This window comes from Dromaius novaehollandiae, chromosome 2 (genome assembly GCF_036370855.1).
Source record: "Dromaius novaehollandiae isolate bDroNov1 chromosome 2, bDroNov1.hap1, whole genome shotgun sequence".
Taxonomy (NCBI): domain Eukaryota; kingdom Metazoa; phylum Chordata; class Aves; order Casuariiformes; family Dromaiidae; genus Dromaius; species Dromaius novaehollandiae.
The window spans coordinates 59,213,744-59,231,118 of NC_088099.1; the positions used below are offsets into that span (position 1 = coordinate 59,213,744).

A 17,375-nucleotide genomic window follows, 5' to 3' on the forward strand; every position below is an offset into this window, starting at 1 on the left:
TGCTGGGGATCAATTTCTCTTATTATTATTAGGCATTTTTTCCCCTGCTGTTTAATCAAAGTTTGTTTCACCCTGGCCCTGGCGATGATTAAAGATCCCATAGCTATTTTAGCAGGAACACTAATTCTGTTGTTCTACTGCAATTTTAGTTTAGTCATTAGCATGCTGTGCTTACCTAACATACTCTTCTGCTTTCAAAAGAATACAGTGTTTTTGTCCTAGGTTGTGACACAGAGTTTATTGTGTTGTTTCATATAGAGATGCTGCCTTCTAAACTAAAGGATAGCTACAGAAATAATTCAACATGTACAGAACAAAATGCCTATCATGCATTAAAGTTACTGCTGTCTGAAGAATATCTGCAGAACTACACATTGCTAGATGGGAAACACATGCAATGATCTGCCTATCTTAACACAGAAACTTTTAAAGAATTATATGGTGTGAATTAGAAAATGATTGATTTTTTTTAGCATGAAAATCCTTTAGATTTAATGAAACTTTCCTTCTTCACTGTCTACAGGAATCCACAAACTAAACAGGGGCTCTACTCATTCTCTTTTAATGCAGCACCCCATTTCTCTGTGCTTCCCGGTAAAAGTGCTTGGGAAGCAGGCTGAAAGCCCAGGAAATGGGGAAGGGGAAAACAAATTTTTCCAAGAGGTGACACCAAACTGCTGTCTGAGGATCCTGTGGAGGAAAAGGAAGGGACACTCCCACTCCGTCTTTCTTAGATTCCCCACTTAAAACCATTTTCTTATTTGCGGCACAGAGTAGGTATTGGGAGGGAAGGACAAGCATTTGGCATGCAAACAGCTTCTGTGTAAAATCTGGGATGCTTCATGTGAGAACAGACTGCTTGATGCTCTCTCACTCCCAGCCTCTCCCCTAGCTCTCCCCTTCTTGCGAGTAAATAACTTACACGTTTGTGGCCTGAAAATGATTGGCTGAGTAATTAATTCCCGGCCAAGTAAAAGTGATAAAAGTATTCTAAATTAGTCCTAAGTGAAACTTTAGTATCATTTATATTTTAATCCAACCAGGTTTTTACAGTCTTGTTATAGAAAGCAAACAGCTGGCTGCAGTTCAGAGGGCTTTTGTGAAAGCCCTCTCAGCAATGCTATGCACCACGGTGAAATTCCATTCTGATTATGAGGTTTCAGACATCTGAAGTTGGCAGATTATTTACGATCTAAAGTAAAACTGGTCTCAAAAATGAGCCTTCAACAGAGCTCTGTTCATTTAACTCTTAATCTGAGATAGAAGATATCAAATCACACAGACAAGAACATCAGAAGAAACGACGATACAGAATTCACAAATTATTTCCCCTTTGTTGTGGTAAGGAAAGATCATTTATATTCGGTAATTCAACCACTGAGAGCGTTGACAGAGAGAGCCAATAATTCAGACCTACCCACCTCAGTGGCGTCTAGTAGTCACGACTTCTTGGTGATGTGCTACTTCTCATATTGGCAGAAGTAGTTTATATTTTCCAGTGGTCAGTTAACATTGGTTTCTGACGCAACTTTCTCACTCATGATATTAATTGTTACCCAGTAACGTAGCCAAAATTGAATTGTTTCCATGATAAGTTCCCGCACCCCTGAGATTACACATCACAGCTGGAACTGTAATTTTATAACTACTAAATGGCAGAGTCAGCCAAAGTGGTTAGAAGTTCAGTGTTGTGGTCTTCGTTCTCACAGCAACATCCGTATCTAGCCCCAGGCTTTGCAACGCCACAGGAAGGACTCGGGCCAGGCATCTTGCAGACCCTCAAGAAAAGCCAGCCCTGCCAAGAACTAAAGCTGGTTTAACAGAGCCCATCCACCTTCTTAGCAGGATTAGGGGATAATCTTTTTCCTCAGGGGTCACAGTTCATTTTTCTGTCACAGACAAGTTACTGTCACTCTAGGATGCAGAATTACTGAGTCTCTGCGTCATGCAGTCTTCGAGACTGGACAAAGCATGTATCAGAAATGGTAACGACACCCAAAACGCAGCCATAATCTAAAATGGGGCAGTTTATATATCACCTTCTGGCAGTTTACTTTAACAGACTCTGAGCTAGGATAAACTCTATTGCATCGGTAGGAACGGCTGAGGCTGCTTCAATTCACTCTGAATGGCTGAAGAAATAAATCCCATGTGGCACACTGGAAATGTGCACATGTGGAAAGCTGCTGTCCCTATGGACGAGGGGGGTTTCCAGAGCACAGGAGCCTAGCTGGTAACAACTGCAGTACTTAGAGCTCATTGATGGGAGCAGAAAAATAAAATTAAAAGGCAAAGACTTAGGAAATTGAAGTGTGAGATGTGCAAGAATATGGTATTACCAGGTCTACAAAAGTAAACAGAAGTCTTTAAAATGTGCTTAGCCTAACTTCCTTCCTGAAGTTTTGCCCTCAGTTTGGCCACCTCCAGTTCACTGATCATGCAGGAAATGGGGGGACCCTAGAGGCCACTTCATAAAACTAACATTGTGCAGCCTCTCAAGAGCGGTATCTCCTGAATACAGAAGATCAAAAGTTCTTTTTTTTTTTTTTTTTTTTCCTTACAGGAATGAGGGGGTAAGAAGACTATTCTTATTGTACAGAAACAGCTACCCTCTTTCTGGTGTAACAGCGATTCACAGATTGAGGCCAAAGAACCTTACTCCTATGATCACTGTATTTATTCTAAAATAAAAGTGATACCCAGAATTGAAAATTTCAGATTGGATCCCTTCCCCCGCCACAATCAGACAGTCACAGACATAAGGGCAAGTAAGAGACCAACTTATTTTTCTGGCAATAGTACCCCTACCACACGCTGCTACAAGCAGTTCTTGCCTCAGATCACTGGTTATGGACAAGAGCTTCAAAGTTTTAATGTACTTATTTCACAGCAGAGGCCAGTGTCTGCTCCTTCTGTCCCCTATGCAACAGCTACTATTACAGTGTTATTCCTACAGCTACCTTACTTTTTCCTCTTCTTCCATACATAATGTCTAACTCGGTACTACTCCAACAGTCTTCTACAACTACCTAAAGCAAAATCAAGAATGGTGCCTTGCTCTACTAATAAGGATGATTTGGCAGTGAATATTACAAAGTTTTCCATCTTCTCTCAGATCAGACCACCTCAGCTTTCATCACAGAATGTCAGAAATCCAGATTTCTACCCAGTGATTATGCCAAAAGTACTTTTAATTTTTCTCTTTGAAGATAATTGTCTTTCATCATGACTAACTATCTAGATGTCCTCCACAGCCACATCACTGACTTTGGCCTCCTAAGAAGTGAAGCAAAACAGTGCAGTTCTGACCAACAATGAGTAACACAAGGGAACTTTCAGTATTTTTTGGAACAACTATATGCTACATTTTCCTTATAATTATCTCAGCGCAAACTGCAGTAATATATCCATGTACTACAGTGCCACCCGGCGTCAACATTTAAGAAGACCATGCCACATGTGCAGTCTTTTGCCTCAGTTGTCACCAGGCAGCAGATAGGCACTCATGAGCATCTATGTGCAGTTGCTGTGATTATGTGCAAAGCTGCTGCTGAAACACTCCTCTGTTTTTCTCACTGGTTCAGCCATAATTGCTCAGCAAGCACATACACTTTAATCAAAACTGACTGATGGGTATACAAGACATTAAACCCCATGCAAGGAGTAGATGGCGAGAAAGCTACCTTTCCTTCACGACACACAATAACAAGGAAGATCAACTTCCTTGGCCTGGTATCTGCTTTCTCTAGTCCTTTTTGAATTAGAAGATAAATGTCAGCCTGTGTCTAGAAACAAGGAGAACTAAAATATTACTGAACACAGGAAAAAATGCATGGCTTCTGATACATACTAGACATTACAGACCACAGACTGCTAGAGATTGCGACTCATTGCCTTAAAATGGTAGTCTTGGAAAGCCAAATGCAGGGATTACTCGCAGCCCTGAGCACTGAACTTACTGGCATTCCTTTCTACTAAACTGTCCAGGCCCAACTGAATACAGGACTTCTTAGGCATCCCATCCCTGGCATGAAAACCAGTACCCTTAGCTAAGAAGAGCTTTGCAAATTTATACTGCCTTACAAGGAGCTGGCACATTTAACAGCAATAAGGAATGCAAAGCACATCAGATATCCCACCTCTTTTAGGTGGGATCCAGGCAAAAAGTTGTCCTTCGAGAGTAGGTACCAAAACACCCGAGAGCTGTCACCAAAATCACCTCTTGCCAAATGACTGTGAGGGATCCTCTCTCTTTTCTTATTTTCAAAACAGGCTCTAGAGAGTGGTGCCCAAGCTTTATAAACCAGTCCAGTGCTTAGGACACCTACCCAAAAGTTGGTTTTGAGGCCTTCCACAGCCTAAGCTGATTCAAACCCACATCTCTGACCGCTCAGGGCACCTCTTGGCCATCCCTCCTGTTGAAGCTGAGTGCTTAGCAGAAAGCGATCACGGGGGCCTCTGATCCCTGCTCCTGGGGCTCTGTTTTGCATCCATGAAGCTTCTGTTTCATAAACTTCCCTGGGAACATGGACCAAATCCCAGAACTGTAACTCAACTCTCTCTCAAACATGTGCCCACATTTTTGGGAACATACCCTCTGTGTTAAGATAGAGTTACACTCCCATTTCCCCTTGCTTTTTCTGAGCATGTGACTCCTTATTCCTTTCATGACAGTCATCCAACCTCAAAAAAGAGAGGAGAAAACACGCTTTATACAACTGGCGCATGATTGGGATTCTCTCCTGGACTGTATGTTATAAATCCATTCAGTGAAGGGAGGTAACTCCTCTCCATTTTTCATTTCCTGAACAAACAGTCTAATTGGTGTCCGTCCCATCTCCTTATCATCTTCGGGCTTCAGGAAAGGAGCTCCCGAAGCCAGAGCAGATATTTTACAACAGGGCCTTCCGCAATGTTAAGAGCCCTGAACTACTCAGTAAAAGGAGATCAACCCTGCTTTTGAAAGACAGGACCACAAAGGTGACAACAGTGACAAAAGTTACAGCCAAGCCTTCTGATAATTACTCCTCCTTTTTTAGCCTCAGTCTTTATTCTAGGGTGATTTTTGCTTATGCCCACAATGGGCATAATATGCATATCTTATATGCATAAATAAACAAATCTTCTTCCTGCCTCTGAGCAAAGATCACATTTAACCTCTGTCATTATAAAAGATACATGTTGGGCAGGAGAGAGAAGTACCAAAGAACGTTCATTTCCTAAGGCTGTTTTCAGTGCTAGTTTTGAAGTGTCATTGTAATGCTAAACAACCTCCACTCTCAAAGGCAGGAGCAGAGAACCTCGGGAGCTCACATTTAACACATACAAGGGTGAGATGAGAAAACATGCTCACAGGTAATTGCTCTTATGTATTTTCCATTTCTCCAAATTTTTAAGAAGACCTCCCCCAAACTTCTGCTACATAAATCAAAACATAAAGACATAGAAGTAGCTTTCTGCACAAAGACAAGGCACACTGAATAAATTCCTTACTGCTTATAATACAGAGAAAAAGAACTCAGGTTAAGATTTCCTCCAACAATGCTCCCAGATAAAACTAACAGTAGCTTATTTTACCTGGTTATTCCAACTAGGCTGGGTGGCAGCTCCTATCCGCTCCTTCAGAAGACAAAAAGAGCTTCAGAAACTTCAGCCCAACTCAAGCATTTCTTAATTTCTCTCCCAGCTTCAAAATAGCACAGTAACTCCTCTCTCTTCAATTCCTCCTATTGCTAATATTCATCACCTGAAGGAGTCTCCTGCCACAACAAACCAGCAGTTGCAGCATTTTTTCCCAGGGCTTCTGCCCTCACATGTGGATTTGAGAGTTCTGAAAGTTCCCCCCCTTTTTTTTTTTAAATTTGGGCTAGTGCATGTATAATCCACCCAAAAATATTTTCAGCCAACTTTTATAATATTTGGAGTTTATCATATAAGTCTAATTCCTTGGATCAAGTGATAATAAAAAAATCATCAATATAACTGTTGCAGAAGAAAGTTTGAAAACATGAGCCATTTTGACTAAAAGCTCAGAACTTAATTAAACAAACAGCAAAAAAGAGGAAAACTAATATTACAACGATCCCATGATTTCAAGGGTTTTTTTTTTGCTTTAAAGACTCAATTCATGTTGCTTATTTTTTAATGTCTGCAGGCCTCAAGAATTGATTTTGCCAAAAACATTTTAAGAAGCAAATCTAGAGTTTGAGTGACAAGTCTTTGACACAATAAATATACCCCAAATGGCTGAGAGCCAGGGCCTTTAAAGGGACTTCCTGACATCAGAATGTACCCCCCTGCTGAGAGTGACTTGGACAAGCAGGACTCCTTTCAGCACCTCAAGCAATTCAGACCTTGGTTGCATCAAGCTACCATATGTCAAAAGCAATACACCATTTAATTAGGTCTCTACGCCACAAATTCACTCTTCCATTTTTAATTCCCCATAAAATGCCCACTCTTTCTCTTCAGCAATGATTCTCACCATTTATTTGTGTCAGAGGTCCCCCATCCTCACAGATAAAGAAGAATTAAGGGTGTCAAGTATGTACACAGAAGAAGAAATGAACCTGCATGAGAATACAAAGTTAGCATACAGCTAGTATATGTCTTCTGTAGGTACTCAGACTGGTGAAGGAAACCCTGAATTCTGTCCTGTTTAAGGACTAACTGAAGCAATTCTGGTCAACTGGGACTCTTTTTAGAAAGCCATGTAACCTTCTATGTGGGTCAAAACATGGTATGGGAAGTCTTTCAATTATTTGCTTAAAAATACATTTTAAAAAACATAAAAAATCTGTATGTCTGCTTTTGAAATTTTACTTTAAAGGAAAGAGCACTTGCAGATGACCTCCAAATTGAGCTCAGTTCTTCAGCAAACATTTCTCCCTTGGTTTGTCATTGGGCCACACTTCTGAGAACTACCCTGATTCAAAGAAGTCCCAAATGGACTTTGCAATTGGCCTCAGTGAACCTTTTGGTTCGTCTGTACTCCTCCCAGGACTTGGCCCTTCCTCCAGAACAACTCTCTGACCTGCACTTTCTTCTTCTACTTCTGTATCCCAATTTTTCCCCTGCAGCAAAGAAGCCTTTGCCTGATCTTTTAGGTCTTGCTTCTGAGTTATTTCCAATTCTCCAGAGAATATATTGCCAGGTGGCCCACATTCTTCTTTGGCATCTTTCTGAAATTGCACCTTTTCCTCGGGAAGGTTTTTTCCAGCTCTTTCCCATTGCACCGAGACTTTCTTCTTAAAGGTCCCTTGTCTTTCAAAATACTGTTTCTGGGATCTCTCCAGTTGCTCCAGCGACTTCTGAGCCCTCTTCTGTTCCTCCAGGGCCTTCTTCTGAGCTTCCTCTTGCTCATTCAGAAACTCTTTCTGAGCTCTCTCAAGTTCTTCTAGGGCCTTTTTTTGTGCTTTCACCAGCTCTTCCAAGATTTTATGAGCTTTCTTTTGTTCCTGTAGGACCTCATTCTTAGCTCTCTCTTGTTCCTCTAAGGCTTGTTGCTGTGTTCTTCCAAGTTTTTCCAGGGTTTCCTGTGCTCTCTCTTGTTCTCTGACAGCCCTCATTTGAGCTCTCTCCTGCTGCTCCACAGCTCTTCTTTGTGATCTCTGTAGTTCCTCTAGGGCCTTCTGAGCTCTCTTCTGTTCTTCTAATGCATCCCTCTGAGCCCTTTCTTGCTCTTGTAGAGCCTTACTATGAGCATTCTCCAGTTCCTCCAGAGCATTTTTACGAGCCATCTCCAGGTCCTCCAGGGCCTTTTTTTGAGCTCTTGCTAGTTTCTCTAGGACTTTCTCAACACTCTCTTTTTCCTCCAAGAATTCCTTTTGAGCTCTCTCCTGTTCTTCCCTGCCTTGCTTCTGAATTTTTATCAGTTCTACTAGAGCCTGCTGTTGCACTTTCTCCAGTTCCTTTAGAGCCTTCAACTGGTTTCTCTCTTGTTCTTCTAACAGTTTCTTCTGTGCCTTCTCCTGTTGCTCAAGAACTTTCCACAGGGCTTTCTCCTCTTCCTCTAGCCCCATCTGCTGAGTTTTAAACTGTTGTTCCAACTCCACCTGTAAAGCAATCAACTGTTGCTCAAGTTCCAGGTGCTGCACTGCTTCCTGATCTGTCATCTCCTGTGGTGTGCTCTCCCGCTCAGCTAACATCTTCTGCTTGACTTGTATCTGTTCTTTCTCCATGGCCTCTTCCCAAGATTTGTCCTTGTCCTGAGAGCTGTCGTGATCCTCCAAGGCCACTTTACTAACTCCTTCCATATCTTCGGGGGCTTTCTTAGTTCTTATTCCTGGATCCTTTGATTCTTTCTTCATCCACTCTGCTATATCCACGAAGTCATCTTCCTTTTGCTTTCTTTTCTGGACTCTTCTCTGAACATCTGTTAGCATGAAATTAGTATCTTCAGCATAATCCAGCTGGGAGGCCAGTTCAAGGTCTCTGGCAGCTTTGTGCCAGCAACCCAAGAGCTGGAATGCTTTCCCTCGCCACTGGTAGGGCTGTGGAGAGTCAGGGTTGATTTTTATAGCTTTGTCACAGTCCCTAATGGCAGCTTTTGGTTTCTGCAACTTCACATAGATGCTGGCCCGGTTTACATATAGGATGGCAAGTTGTGGGTTCAGTCTGATGGCGTCAGTGAGCAAGTCAACAGCTTTGTGAAGTTCACCTGCTCCCAGTGCATGAAAGGCTTCCCTTTTCTTTTCATTGGCCTGCTTCATCATACTGTTAGTTATCTTCAGGTTATCATCTCCCATTTCCTGAAGATCTTCTTCATCCTCTTCAGCCACTTGTTCATTTTCAGTATTGAGTTCACTGTCCTCGCTCTTTTGTTCTCCACTGGGCTCTTCCTCTCTTTCAGCTCTACGCAGAGCTTCCAGGTGAAACTTGTTCTCTTCGAAGGCTTCCAGTGGATATTGCTTTTGCTCCTCAGATTCCCTAAAGCAGTCATTATCGGGTTCCTGGGAGGTCCAAAAGTGAACCTGTTTGTGTTTTCTGAGATTCTGAAGATGAGCTTCTTTCTCTCCTTGAGAAGTCAGAAGCTGAACCCTCTCCTCTTCTGCCATGGATTTTCTCACCCTTGGCAATGCATCTATTGATTTCTTTGCCTGTGGCTCTTCCTCATACTTTCTTTGGTGTTCGGTGGTATTCTGGACTCTTCTCTGAACCTCCTTCAATGTCTCATTGGTATCTTCATCATAATCCAGCTGGCAGGCCAATGCAAGGTCCTTGGCAGCCTGCTGCCACTGACCCATGAGCCAGTATGCTTTCCCTCTCCACTTGTAGGGCTGCGCAGAATCTGGGTTGATTTTTGTAGCTTTGTCACAGTCTCTAATGGCAGCATTTGGCTTTCGCAATCGTACAAAGACACTGGCTCGGTTGGCATACAAAGTGGAAAGCCGTGGATTCAGTTTGATGGCATCAGTAAAGAGCTGAATAGCTCTTTGAAATTCGCCTCTTCCTACTGCATCAAAAGCCTCCTCCTTCTTTTCATCAGCCTGCTTCATCATGTCACTAGTTACCTTCAAATTTTCATCTCCCATCTCTGGGGGCTCATCTTCTTCTGGTTCGATCACCCCTTCATTATCTATCTCCAGCTCACTCTCAGCAATCTCCATCTCTTCACTGACCTCTCCCTCCCTCTCAAGTTTTGCCTGACCCTCAGTATCCAATTTACAAGCCAAGGAAATGTTACAGGCTGCCTCTTTTAATTGTCCCAAAAGCTGAAGGGCCTTTCCTAGGAATTTATAGGCCTGTGCTGAATTAGGATCGAGTTTAATAGCTCTATCAAGGTCGCTAATGGCCACATTCGGCTTTTGCAGCTGCAGAAAGACACTGGCTCTGTTAATGTATGAGCTAGCAAGGTATGGATTCAGCTTGATGACACTGGAGAGTAAATCAATTGCCTTCTGATTTTCACCTGTAGCTAGGAAATTAAAGGCCTCTCTTGTTTTTTCAGTAATCTGCTCCATCACCTCATCTGAGTTTTGTCCCCCCTTTTTCTCTGGATAATATGTTTGTGGCTCAGTCATCTCCTCTTTAGCAGATTCCAAACCATGCTCCTCCTCCTCCTCAGATTCTCCTGGGAGCTGTTCTGTTGCCATAGCTAGCTTCTTTCCATCTATGTTGCTTGAAGCCGAAGGTATGTAATATTCTACACTTCCTGTGGATTCTCGGAGAAAGCGACGATCCTCAGAATTTAGAAAAGGTTGGTTTAATTTTGCCAAGCCCTGATTCTCCCTATAATTTTTCCTTGAATGCATGGTGCTCTGGCCCAAAAAGGATGATATGGCACAGAATTTGTTGTCATGGAAGGTAAAGGAAGAATCATAAGAAGAAAGATGTCTTATCCTAGAGAAAGCTTTGATTACCAAGTTAGTGCCAGGTATACATGGCAAAATTCCCTCTTCTTCTTCCTTCCATTGTCTTGCTACTGGATCTACTTAGAGAGTTAAAGGCCAGTTGCAGGGTCCCAATGACTTCATAAACTACAAATAGATTTTGTCATTTCATATATTGTGTCATCACTGGAATCCTGAGATGGGTTCTTAAAGTTGTATCATGCAGTGAGCAGAAGTCCCCATAATATCTCTTCCTCTTCAGTTTATTTCACATCTTGTGTTGATAAACAACAGGAGGCACAGGTATAGGTATTTGTGTGTGTGCAGGTGCATGTGTGCATGCATGTTATGAAGAGAAGATGTAGGACCAGAAAGTCTATTTATCTGTTTCCACATTTAAACAAAATAATCTTTTCTTAGCCATAAGTAACATGAAGGCGGTAACAGCTGGCTAACTATGTTATTTGGTCAAGTATTTTCCCTAAAAAATGAAAAATGAAAACTAAATAGCTTATCCTGAAATGTGGTATGGCTACAGGAAATACAAAGACCAAAAACTGCACAGCACAGTTGCATGGGTATCCTTTGTCAAGACATTTTCCAAACTTTTGTAAAACTGACTTTTTCTGAAGTTTATACCTTTGCTTCTCAGAAACATCTTTATAGTTTTAAAGGTCACGGGAGGGACAATTTAGCATCCAGAAATGCGAAGAAATCTCCTTGACATACAGAAAAATCCTATACTTAATTAAAAGATTCTCAAGTTAAGTTCTTGAACATCCTTACTTAACTTTTTCATATTAATTTGGAACTCACGAGCCTCCTTTTTAGTTGGTCTTCCCTGGTCCATGTTGATTGCTGAAGTGGGCTTTGCTCTTAGGCATCCCACAGGTTCTAGAAGGCTGGGTTTGGACTGTACAGTGCTAAAGGAAGGCAAGGACTCATACAGGCATATGGTTTTGCAACTAGGGCTATTTTATGCCCCCTCTCAGATAAAAGAAATACTTTGTTTCTTTTTTCATAGTTTCTAAGAAAAAAACTGTTTACTCCTATCAATTTCAGTGGCTTAATTTCTTGTCAATGCTAATGAACACCCTAGTCTCTTTTGCTGTTCCTTCCCTTTTGCCCTTTCTTCTGATTTCTTGATGTGCTTTTTCCCTTTTCTAGAACATAAAGCCCTAGAATCCTCTTTCTTATCCCATGTTTACCTTCACACCACACAGGACTCTATATTAAGTCCGTACATCTTATTCTTGCGTTGAAAAAAAACCACATGACTCAAGGCATATGTTGCTTTTGCATACCTCAATCCTTGAACTACCCTTCCTAAATTTGCTAACCAGTTAACTTAAAATTGTTTGCACAACCTCTGCAAAATTGGTCAATGCATGGAAGGCAAAAACCAACAAACCAAGAAGAAAAATGAACAGACCATATGGACTCAGTAATTAATGCTGTTGCAACAGAAATTTGTTTAACCTGCCACATCTATAAAACTGAAATAAAATACAGTTAACCGAAATAACTAAGGTACATCTCCGCCACTCAAAAAAGTAGACTAGTGCTGTCAATGTTTTGAGTCTAATAGTGCCATCTAGTGAGAGGAAAGGCACAATGTGCTGACTACATTCTCTTACCTGGACAATGCAATACCTTTTACATTTATCTATTGAAATGGTTGCATGAAAAAGTGCACTACGAATTCTGGAAAAGGAAATTTCTTCTCATGCTGCAACTTTCTTTTTACAGGCAAGAAGCATAGCTTTTTCAGGAACACTTGAACACTTTATCTGCATAGGAAGATTCTATCATCGCTTCACGACTTGCCTATTGTACACACATAAAATATCAGTGAAAACAGATGATGTTTCTTGTGGTATATTTTCAAAAATTGATGTAAAGTTTTCACTGGTTTGATTTCAAAAAGATACTTGACAACCAATTATAATGACAATCTGATCAGATAAAAACAGATTTCAAATTTGATTTTGTTTCCCTATCTATTGTTTCTCTGACTCAAAGAAAGCCTGTCCGGCCCTCAGCCTGCCTCTGAGGTACTTTTTTTATCCATAGGTTATGATCAGGCACTAAAAAATCTAGGATAATATAAAATATACATTTAGGTACACAGGCAAACTCTCCTGGGCTGACATACCCACAGAAATCTTAAGTTGGGGTGAAAGTTCCCCACCTTTCAGACAGACTATGTCTGGAAAAAGCATGGAGGTACAGATGCCTTAGTTGTCTGTAAAGACCCCAAATAAGTCATATTATTCTCTTTCCTGTAATGCCTTTGCACTGCTGCTTCTCACAGCACAAGAAACTCCACAGCCAGCTTAGCTAGCAAAGTGAGAAGAGGATCCTGGGGAGGATGTAGAGACACACCTTTTTTGGTATGCAGGCATTACACAAATGCCACCCAACTTACATGCACCAGAAGTCTGCTGAACACTAAATATTTTCTGATAAAGTTCTCCTAGAATCTAGGTTTGTACAGGCGGGTGCAGTACAGTATTTGCACCATGACAGGGCCAAGCTGCTAGGCACCTAGCTAGCATGTAAGGTCCCATACAGTTACAAACCAGGACGGTTCCTTTGCTTTTTTCACTTCTGAGGCCCAGACTGCTCCAAATGCTCAGATTGGTAAGATTATGCTTATATTAGGCTAAAAATACTCAGAATTACTGTAACTGGGGTACTCACAGAGGAGGGATGCAAATATGAGGGCTAAAGACAACCTGAACATCTACATCCTACTCTAGCAATAGATAAATGAGGCTTGAGGCCTACTTCTCCTCAGCTGTGGAGGAGTTTGCATGGTTTCCTTTTGGCGACACAGCCCAGACAACAACAGATGATAAGACAGGAATGTGAACATAAACTGTATGTGCGAATAAAATATCTGAAACCATTCTGAAACTGGTAATGCTAGGAGCAGATTAGCAATGGCAGAGTTTGCTTAAGGCAACCATCACACGGATTAAAAACTAACCATAGGATTACCTGGAGACTGAAAAAAAAAGAAGTCAGCTTGAAAAGAAGGATAAAAGAAGCCTGACAACTTGTGACTGCACGGAGGGAAGTGGGAAGGGCGCAGTAGTTGCCAGAGCAGGCCTGGCATGGCCATGAGTTGCCCCGCTTCTGCCATCACGGCCTCCGCATGGACCTAGGGACCTGCCTCCCCGCCAGTGCCCTGAGGAGCCTGAGCCCAGCAGTTCACCTGCTGTATTGCTCACATAGATCCTGAATATACAGTTCACTGATTGCAGGTTAATTACATGTGATTAATAAATCAATAGACCTCTTTGATCCTGGTTTTAATTTAAACCACATGAGTTGAGTGTTTTTTCCCTGAGACTGCAACACCCTGTTCAGCATGTTAGATCTGAGAAGTTCACCGAGGCACTTCACTCTTCCCCTGCATGGCCTGTGCATCTTCTCAGAAATATGAATTTTGCTAGATACCAGGACACACAAAGTTAGCTGTTACAACATCTAAACCCCATGAAATTTAGCCTCCTGAAAGCAGTGGGTACCCAGCGGTGCAAGCCTGAAAAAATTTCTGCCAAATACATATATTACTCAAGATTTGCTCTTTTAGTTTGACAAACAGTAACAAGGATCCCCTGACAGAATTATGACTTCACAGTTCACAGCTGCCTGTTATTTATGCTCTATAAAATGTCACCAACATCTGCTGCCATAGCTAAATGGAGCCTGCTAGTACAGGCATACCTTGGAGATATTGTGGGTTTGGGTCCAGTCCACAGCAATAAAGTGAATATTGCAATAAAGCAAGTCACACAAATTTCTTGGTTTCCCACTACATATAAGTTATGTTTACACTATACTGTAGTCTATTAAGTGTGCAATAGCATTATGTCTAAAAAAACAATGTACATGCCTTAATTAAAAAATACATTACTGCTAAAAAATGCTAACCATCATCTGTGCCTTCAGCGAGTCGTAATCTTTTTGCTGACAGAGGATCTTGCCTCGATGTTGATGGCTGCTGACTGATCAGGTGGTGGCTGCTGAAGGTTTGGGTGGCTGTGGAAATTTCTTAAAATAAGACAACAATGAAGTTGGCTGCATCAATTGACTCTTCCTTTCATGAAGGATTTCTTTGTAGCATGCGACGCTCTTTGATAGCATTTTACCCACAATAGAACTTCTTTCAAAATTGGAGTCAATCCTTTCAAACCCCGCTGCTGCTTTCTCAACTAATTTTATGTAATATTCTAAATCCTCTGTTGTCCTTTCAACATTGTTCTCAGCACCTTCACCAGGAGTAGCTTCCATCTCAAGAAACCACTTTCTTTGCTCACCCATAAGAAGCAACTTCACATCCGTTAAAGTTTTATCATGAGATTGCAGCAATTCAGTCACCTCTTCAGGCTCCACTTCTAATTCTAGTTCTCCTGCTATTTCCACCACATCTGCCATTACTTCCTCCACTGAAGTCTTGAACTCCTCGAAGACATCCATGAGGGTTGGAATCAACTTCTTCCAAACTCCTGTCAATGTTGATATTTTCACCTCCTCCCATGAATCACGCATGTTCTTAATGGCATCTAGAACGGTGAATCCTTTCCAGAAGGTTTTCAATTTACTTTGCCCAGATCCATCAGAGGAATCACTATCTATGGCAGTGATAGCCTTATGAAATGTATTTCTTAAATAATAAGACCTGAAAGTCGAAATTACTCCTTGATCCATGGGCTGCAGAATGGATGTTGTGTTAGCAGGCATGAAAACAACATTAATCTCCTTGTACATCTCCATCAGAGCTCTTGGGTGACCAGGTGCATTGTCAATGAGCAGTAATCTTCTGAAAGGAATCTTTTTTTCGGAGCACTAGGTCTTCACAGTGGGCTTAAAATATTCAGTAAATCATGTTGTAAACAGATGTGTTGTCATCCAGGCTTTGTTGTTCCATTTATGGAGCACAGGCAGAACAGATTTACCACAATTCTTAAGGGTCTGAGGATTTTTGGAATGGTAAATGAGCACTGGCTTCAACTTAAAGTCACCAACTACATTAGCCCCTAACAAGAGAGTCAGCCTGTCCTTGGAAGCTTTGAAGCCAGGCATTGACTTCTTCTGTCTACCTATGGAAGTCCTAGATGGCATCTTCTTCCAACGCTGTTTCATCTACACTGAAAATCTGTTGTTCAGTGTTGCCACCTTCATCAATGATCTTAGCTAGATCTTCTGGACAAATTGCTGCAGCTTCTTCCTCAGCACTTGCTGCTTCACCTTGCACTTGTATGTTATGGAGATGGCTTCTTTCCTTAAACCTCATGAACCAACCTCTGCTACCTTCAAGCTTTTCTTCTGCAGCTTCCTCACCTCTCTCAGCCTTCGTAGAATTGAAAAGAGTTAGGGCCTTGCTCTGGATTAGGTTTTGGCTTAAGGGAATGTTGTGGCTGGGTTGATCCTCCATCCAGACCACTAAAACTTTCTCCGTACCAGCGAGAAGGCTGTTTCACTTCATCATTCTTGTGTCCACTGGAGTAGCACTTTTAATTTCCTTCAAGAACTTTTCCTTTGTATTCACAACTTGGCTAACTGTTTGGCGCAAGAGGCCTAGCATTCGGCCTATCTCAGCTTTCGACATGCCTTCCTCACTAAGCTTAATCATTTCTAGCTTTTGATTTAAAGTGAGAGACAAGCGACTCTTCCTTTCACTTGAACACTCAGAGGCCATTGCAGGGTTACTCACTGGCCTAATTTCAATATTGTTGTGTCTCAGGGAATAGGGAGACCCGAGGAGAGGGAGAGAAATGGGGGAACGGCCGGTCGGTGGAGCAGTCAGAACACACACAACATTTATCGATTACGTTCACCATCTTATATGGGTACAGTTCATGGCGCCCCAAAACAATTTCAAAAGTAATATCAAAGATCACTGATCACAGATCACCATAACAGACATAATAATAATGAAAAAGTTGGAAATATTGCGAGAATCACCAAAATGTGACACAGAGACATGAAGCGAGCACATGCTGTTGGAAAAATGGCACTGACAGACTTGCTCGACGAAGGGTTGCCACAAACCTTCAATTTGTAAAGACTGCAATATCTGCGAAGTGCAATAAAATGAGGTATGCCTGTACTGCAATGTGATTTTAAGCTCAGATGTAAAGAAATTAAAATATTTTCCAAACGATGGGATAAAAGGTAATAAAGTAGAAATAGTCCTGAGTATTTTAAAATCATATGGGATATCAATCCACTGATTTTTTTTTTTACAGGATGTGATGCATATGAGAACAGAAAATTTAAATTTTTCAAATGTGATTCTAATATGTCTGTCTGAATACGTTAAAGATCTTCAAGTAATTTGTGTGTTTATCCTCTGCTTCTATGCCACACTGGCACCCCTGGTCCTCACGTTTAACATTCACAGAAAGGTGTTTGCCCCTGCACATGCTGCCTTAGACCTGTTGCCTCTGGGCACTTCAGAACTCTCATGGGCACATTCACACTCATGGCCAAAGAGGGATACCCTGGAACACCGAGCCAGACCTGCAGGCACTTCCCATGCTGGCTCATGTAGCAGAGCACACACACACACACACACACACACACACACACACACACACACACACACACAGACAGCCACCATGAACCTGGCTGTCAAGAGGAATAGGTACGTTTGCCTTGAGTCAGCCAGAGGGCTCACTGTTCCTCCCAGCATCTAGAAATGGCTCTGATCAGTGAAAAACCATCAGTTCTTCCCATGCAAACACCTGAAAACTAGAAGTATCTCGTGAACCATGTGGAGAAAATGTAATTACCCGGGACGCTATCCTGAATGTGCACTTCCAAATACACACATTCTGATTCTTATAGTTGATCACCAGTCTCCATCTTTTGTTTCCTTCATTACCAAGAAGTACCTGCTCTAACACAGCTCAGCTTGCTTAGCAGAACAGAACAAGTTCTTTTGCTTTAAATTCCAGGAAGATCTTCAGTTATCGGACTTTTCTGAAAGGAGTCCCTGGAAAAAAATGGAGAAGGGGCATCAGAGAAAGC

The 17,375-nt window shown here is 41.7% G+C and overlaps 1 protein-coding gene and 1 pseudogene across 2 annotated transcripts in view; both read right to left on the reverse strand.

Annotated features, from left to right (window-relative positions):
- The window catches only part of LOC112996111 (golgin subfamily A member 6-like protein 25), a 134,900-nt gene extending 124,137 nt beyond the window's left edge, over positions 1 to 10,763 (reverse strand). For both annotated transcript variants that reach the window (XM_064506627.1, XM_064506629.1), the window contains exon 1: positions 1,422 to 10,763. In XM_064506627.1, coding sequence (XP_064362697.1) covers positions 6,921 to 10,253 — 3,333 coding nt within the window. In that variant the 5' untranslated portion in view covers positions 10,254 to 10,763 and the 3' untranslated portion in view covers positions 1,422 to 6,920. The remainder of the gene's footprint in view (positions 1 to 1,421) is intronic.
- Positions 10,757 to 17,124, reverse strand: LOC135327503 (tigger transposable element-derived protein 1-like; annotated as a pseudogene).
- Between the last annotated feature and the right edge of the window lie 251 nt (positions 17,125 to 17,375).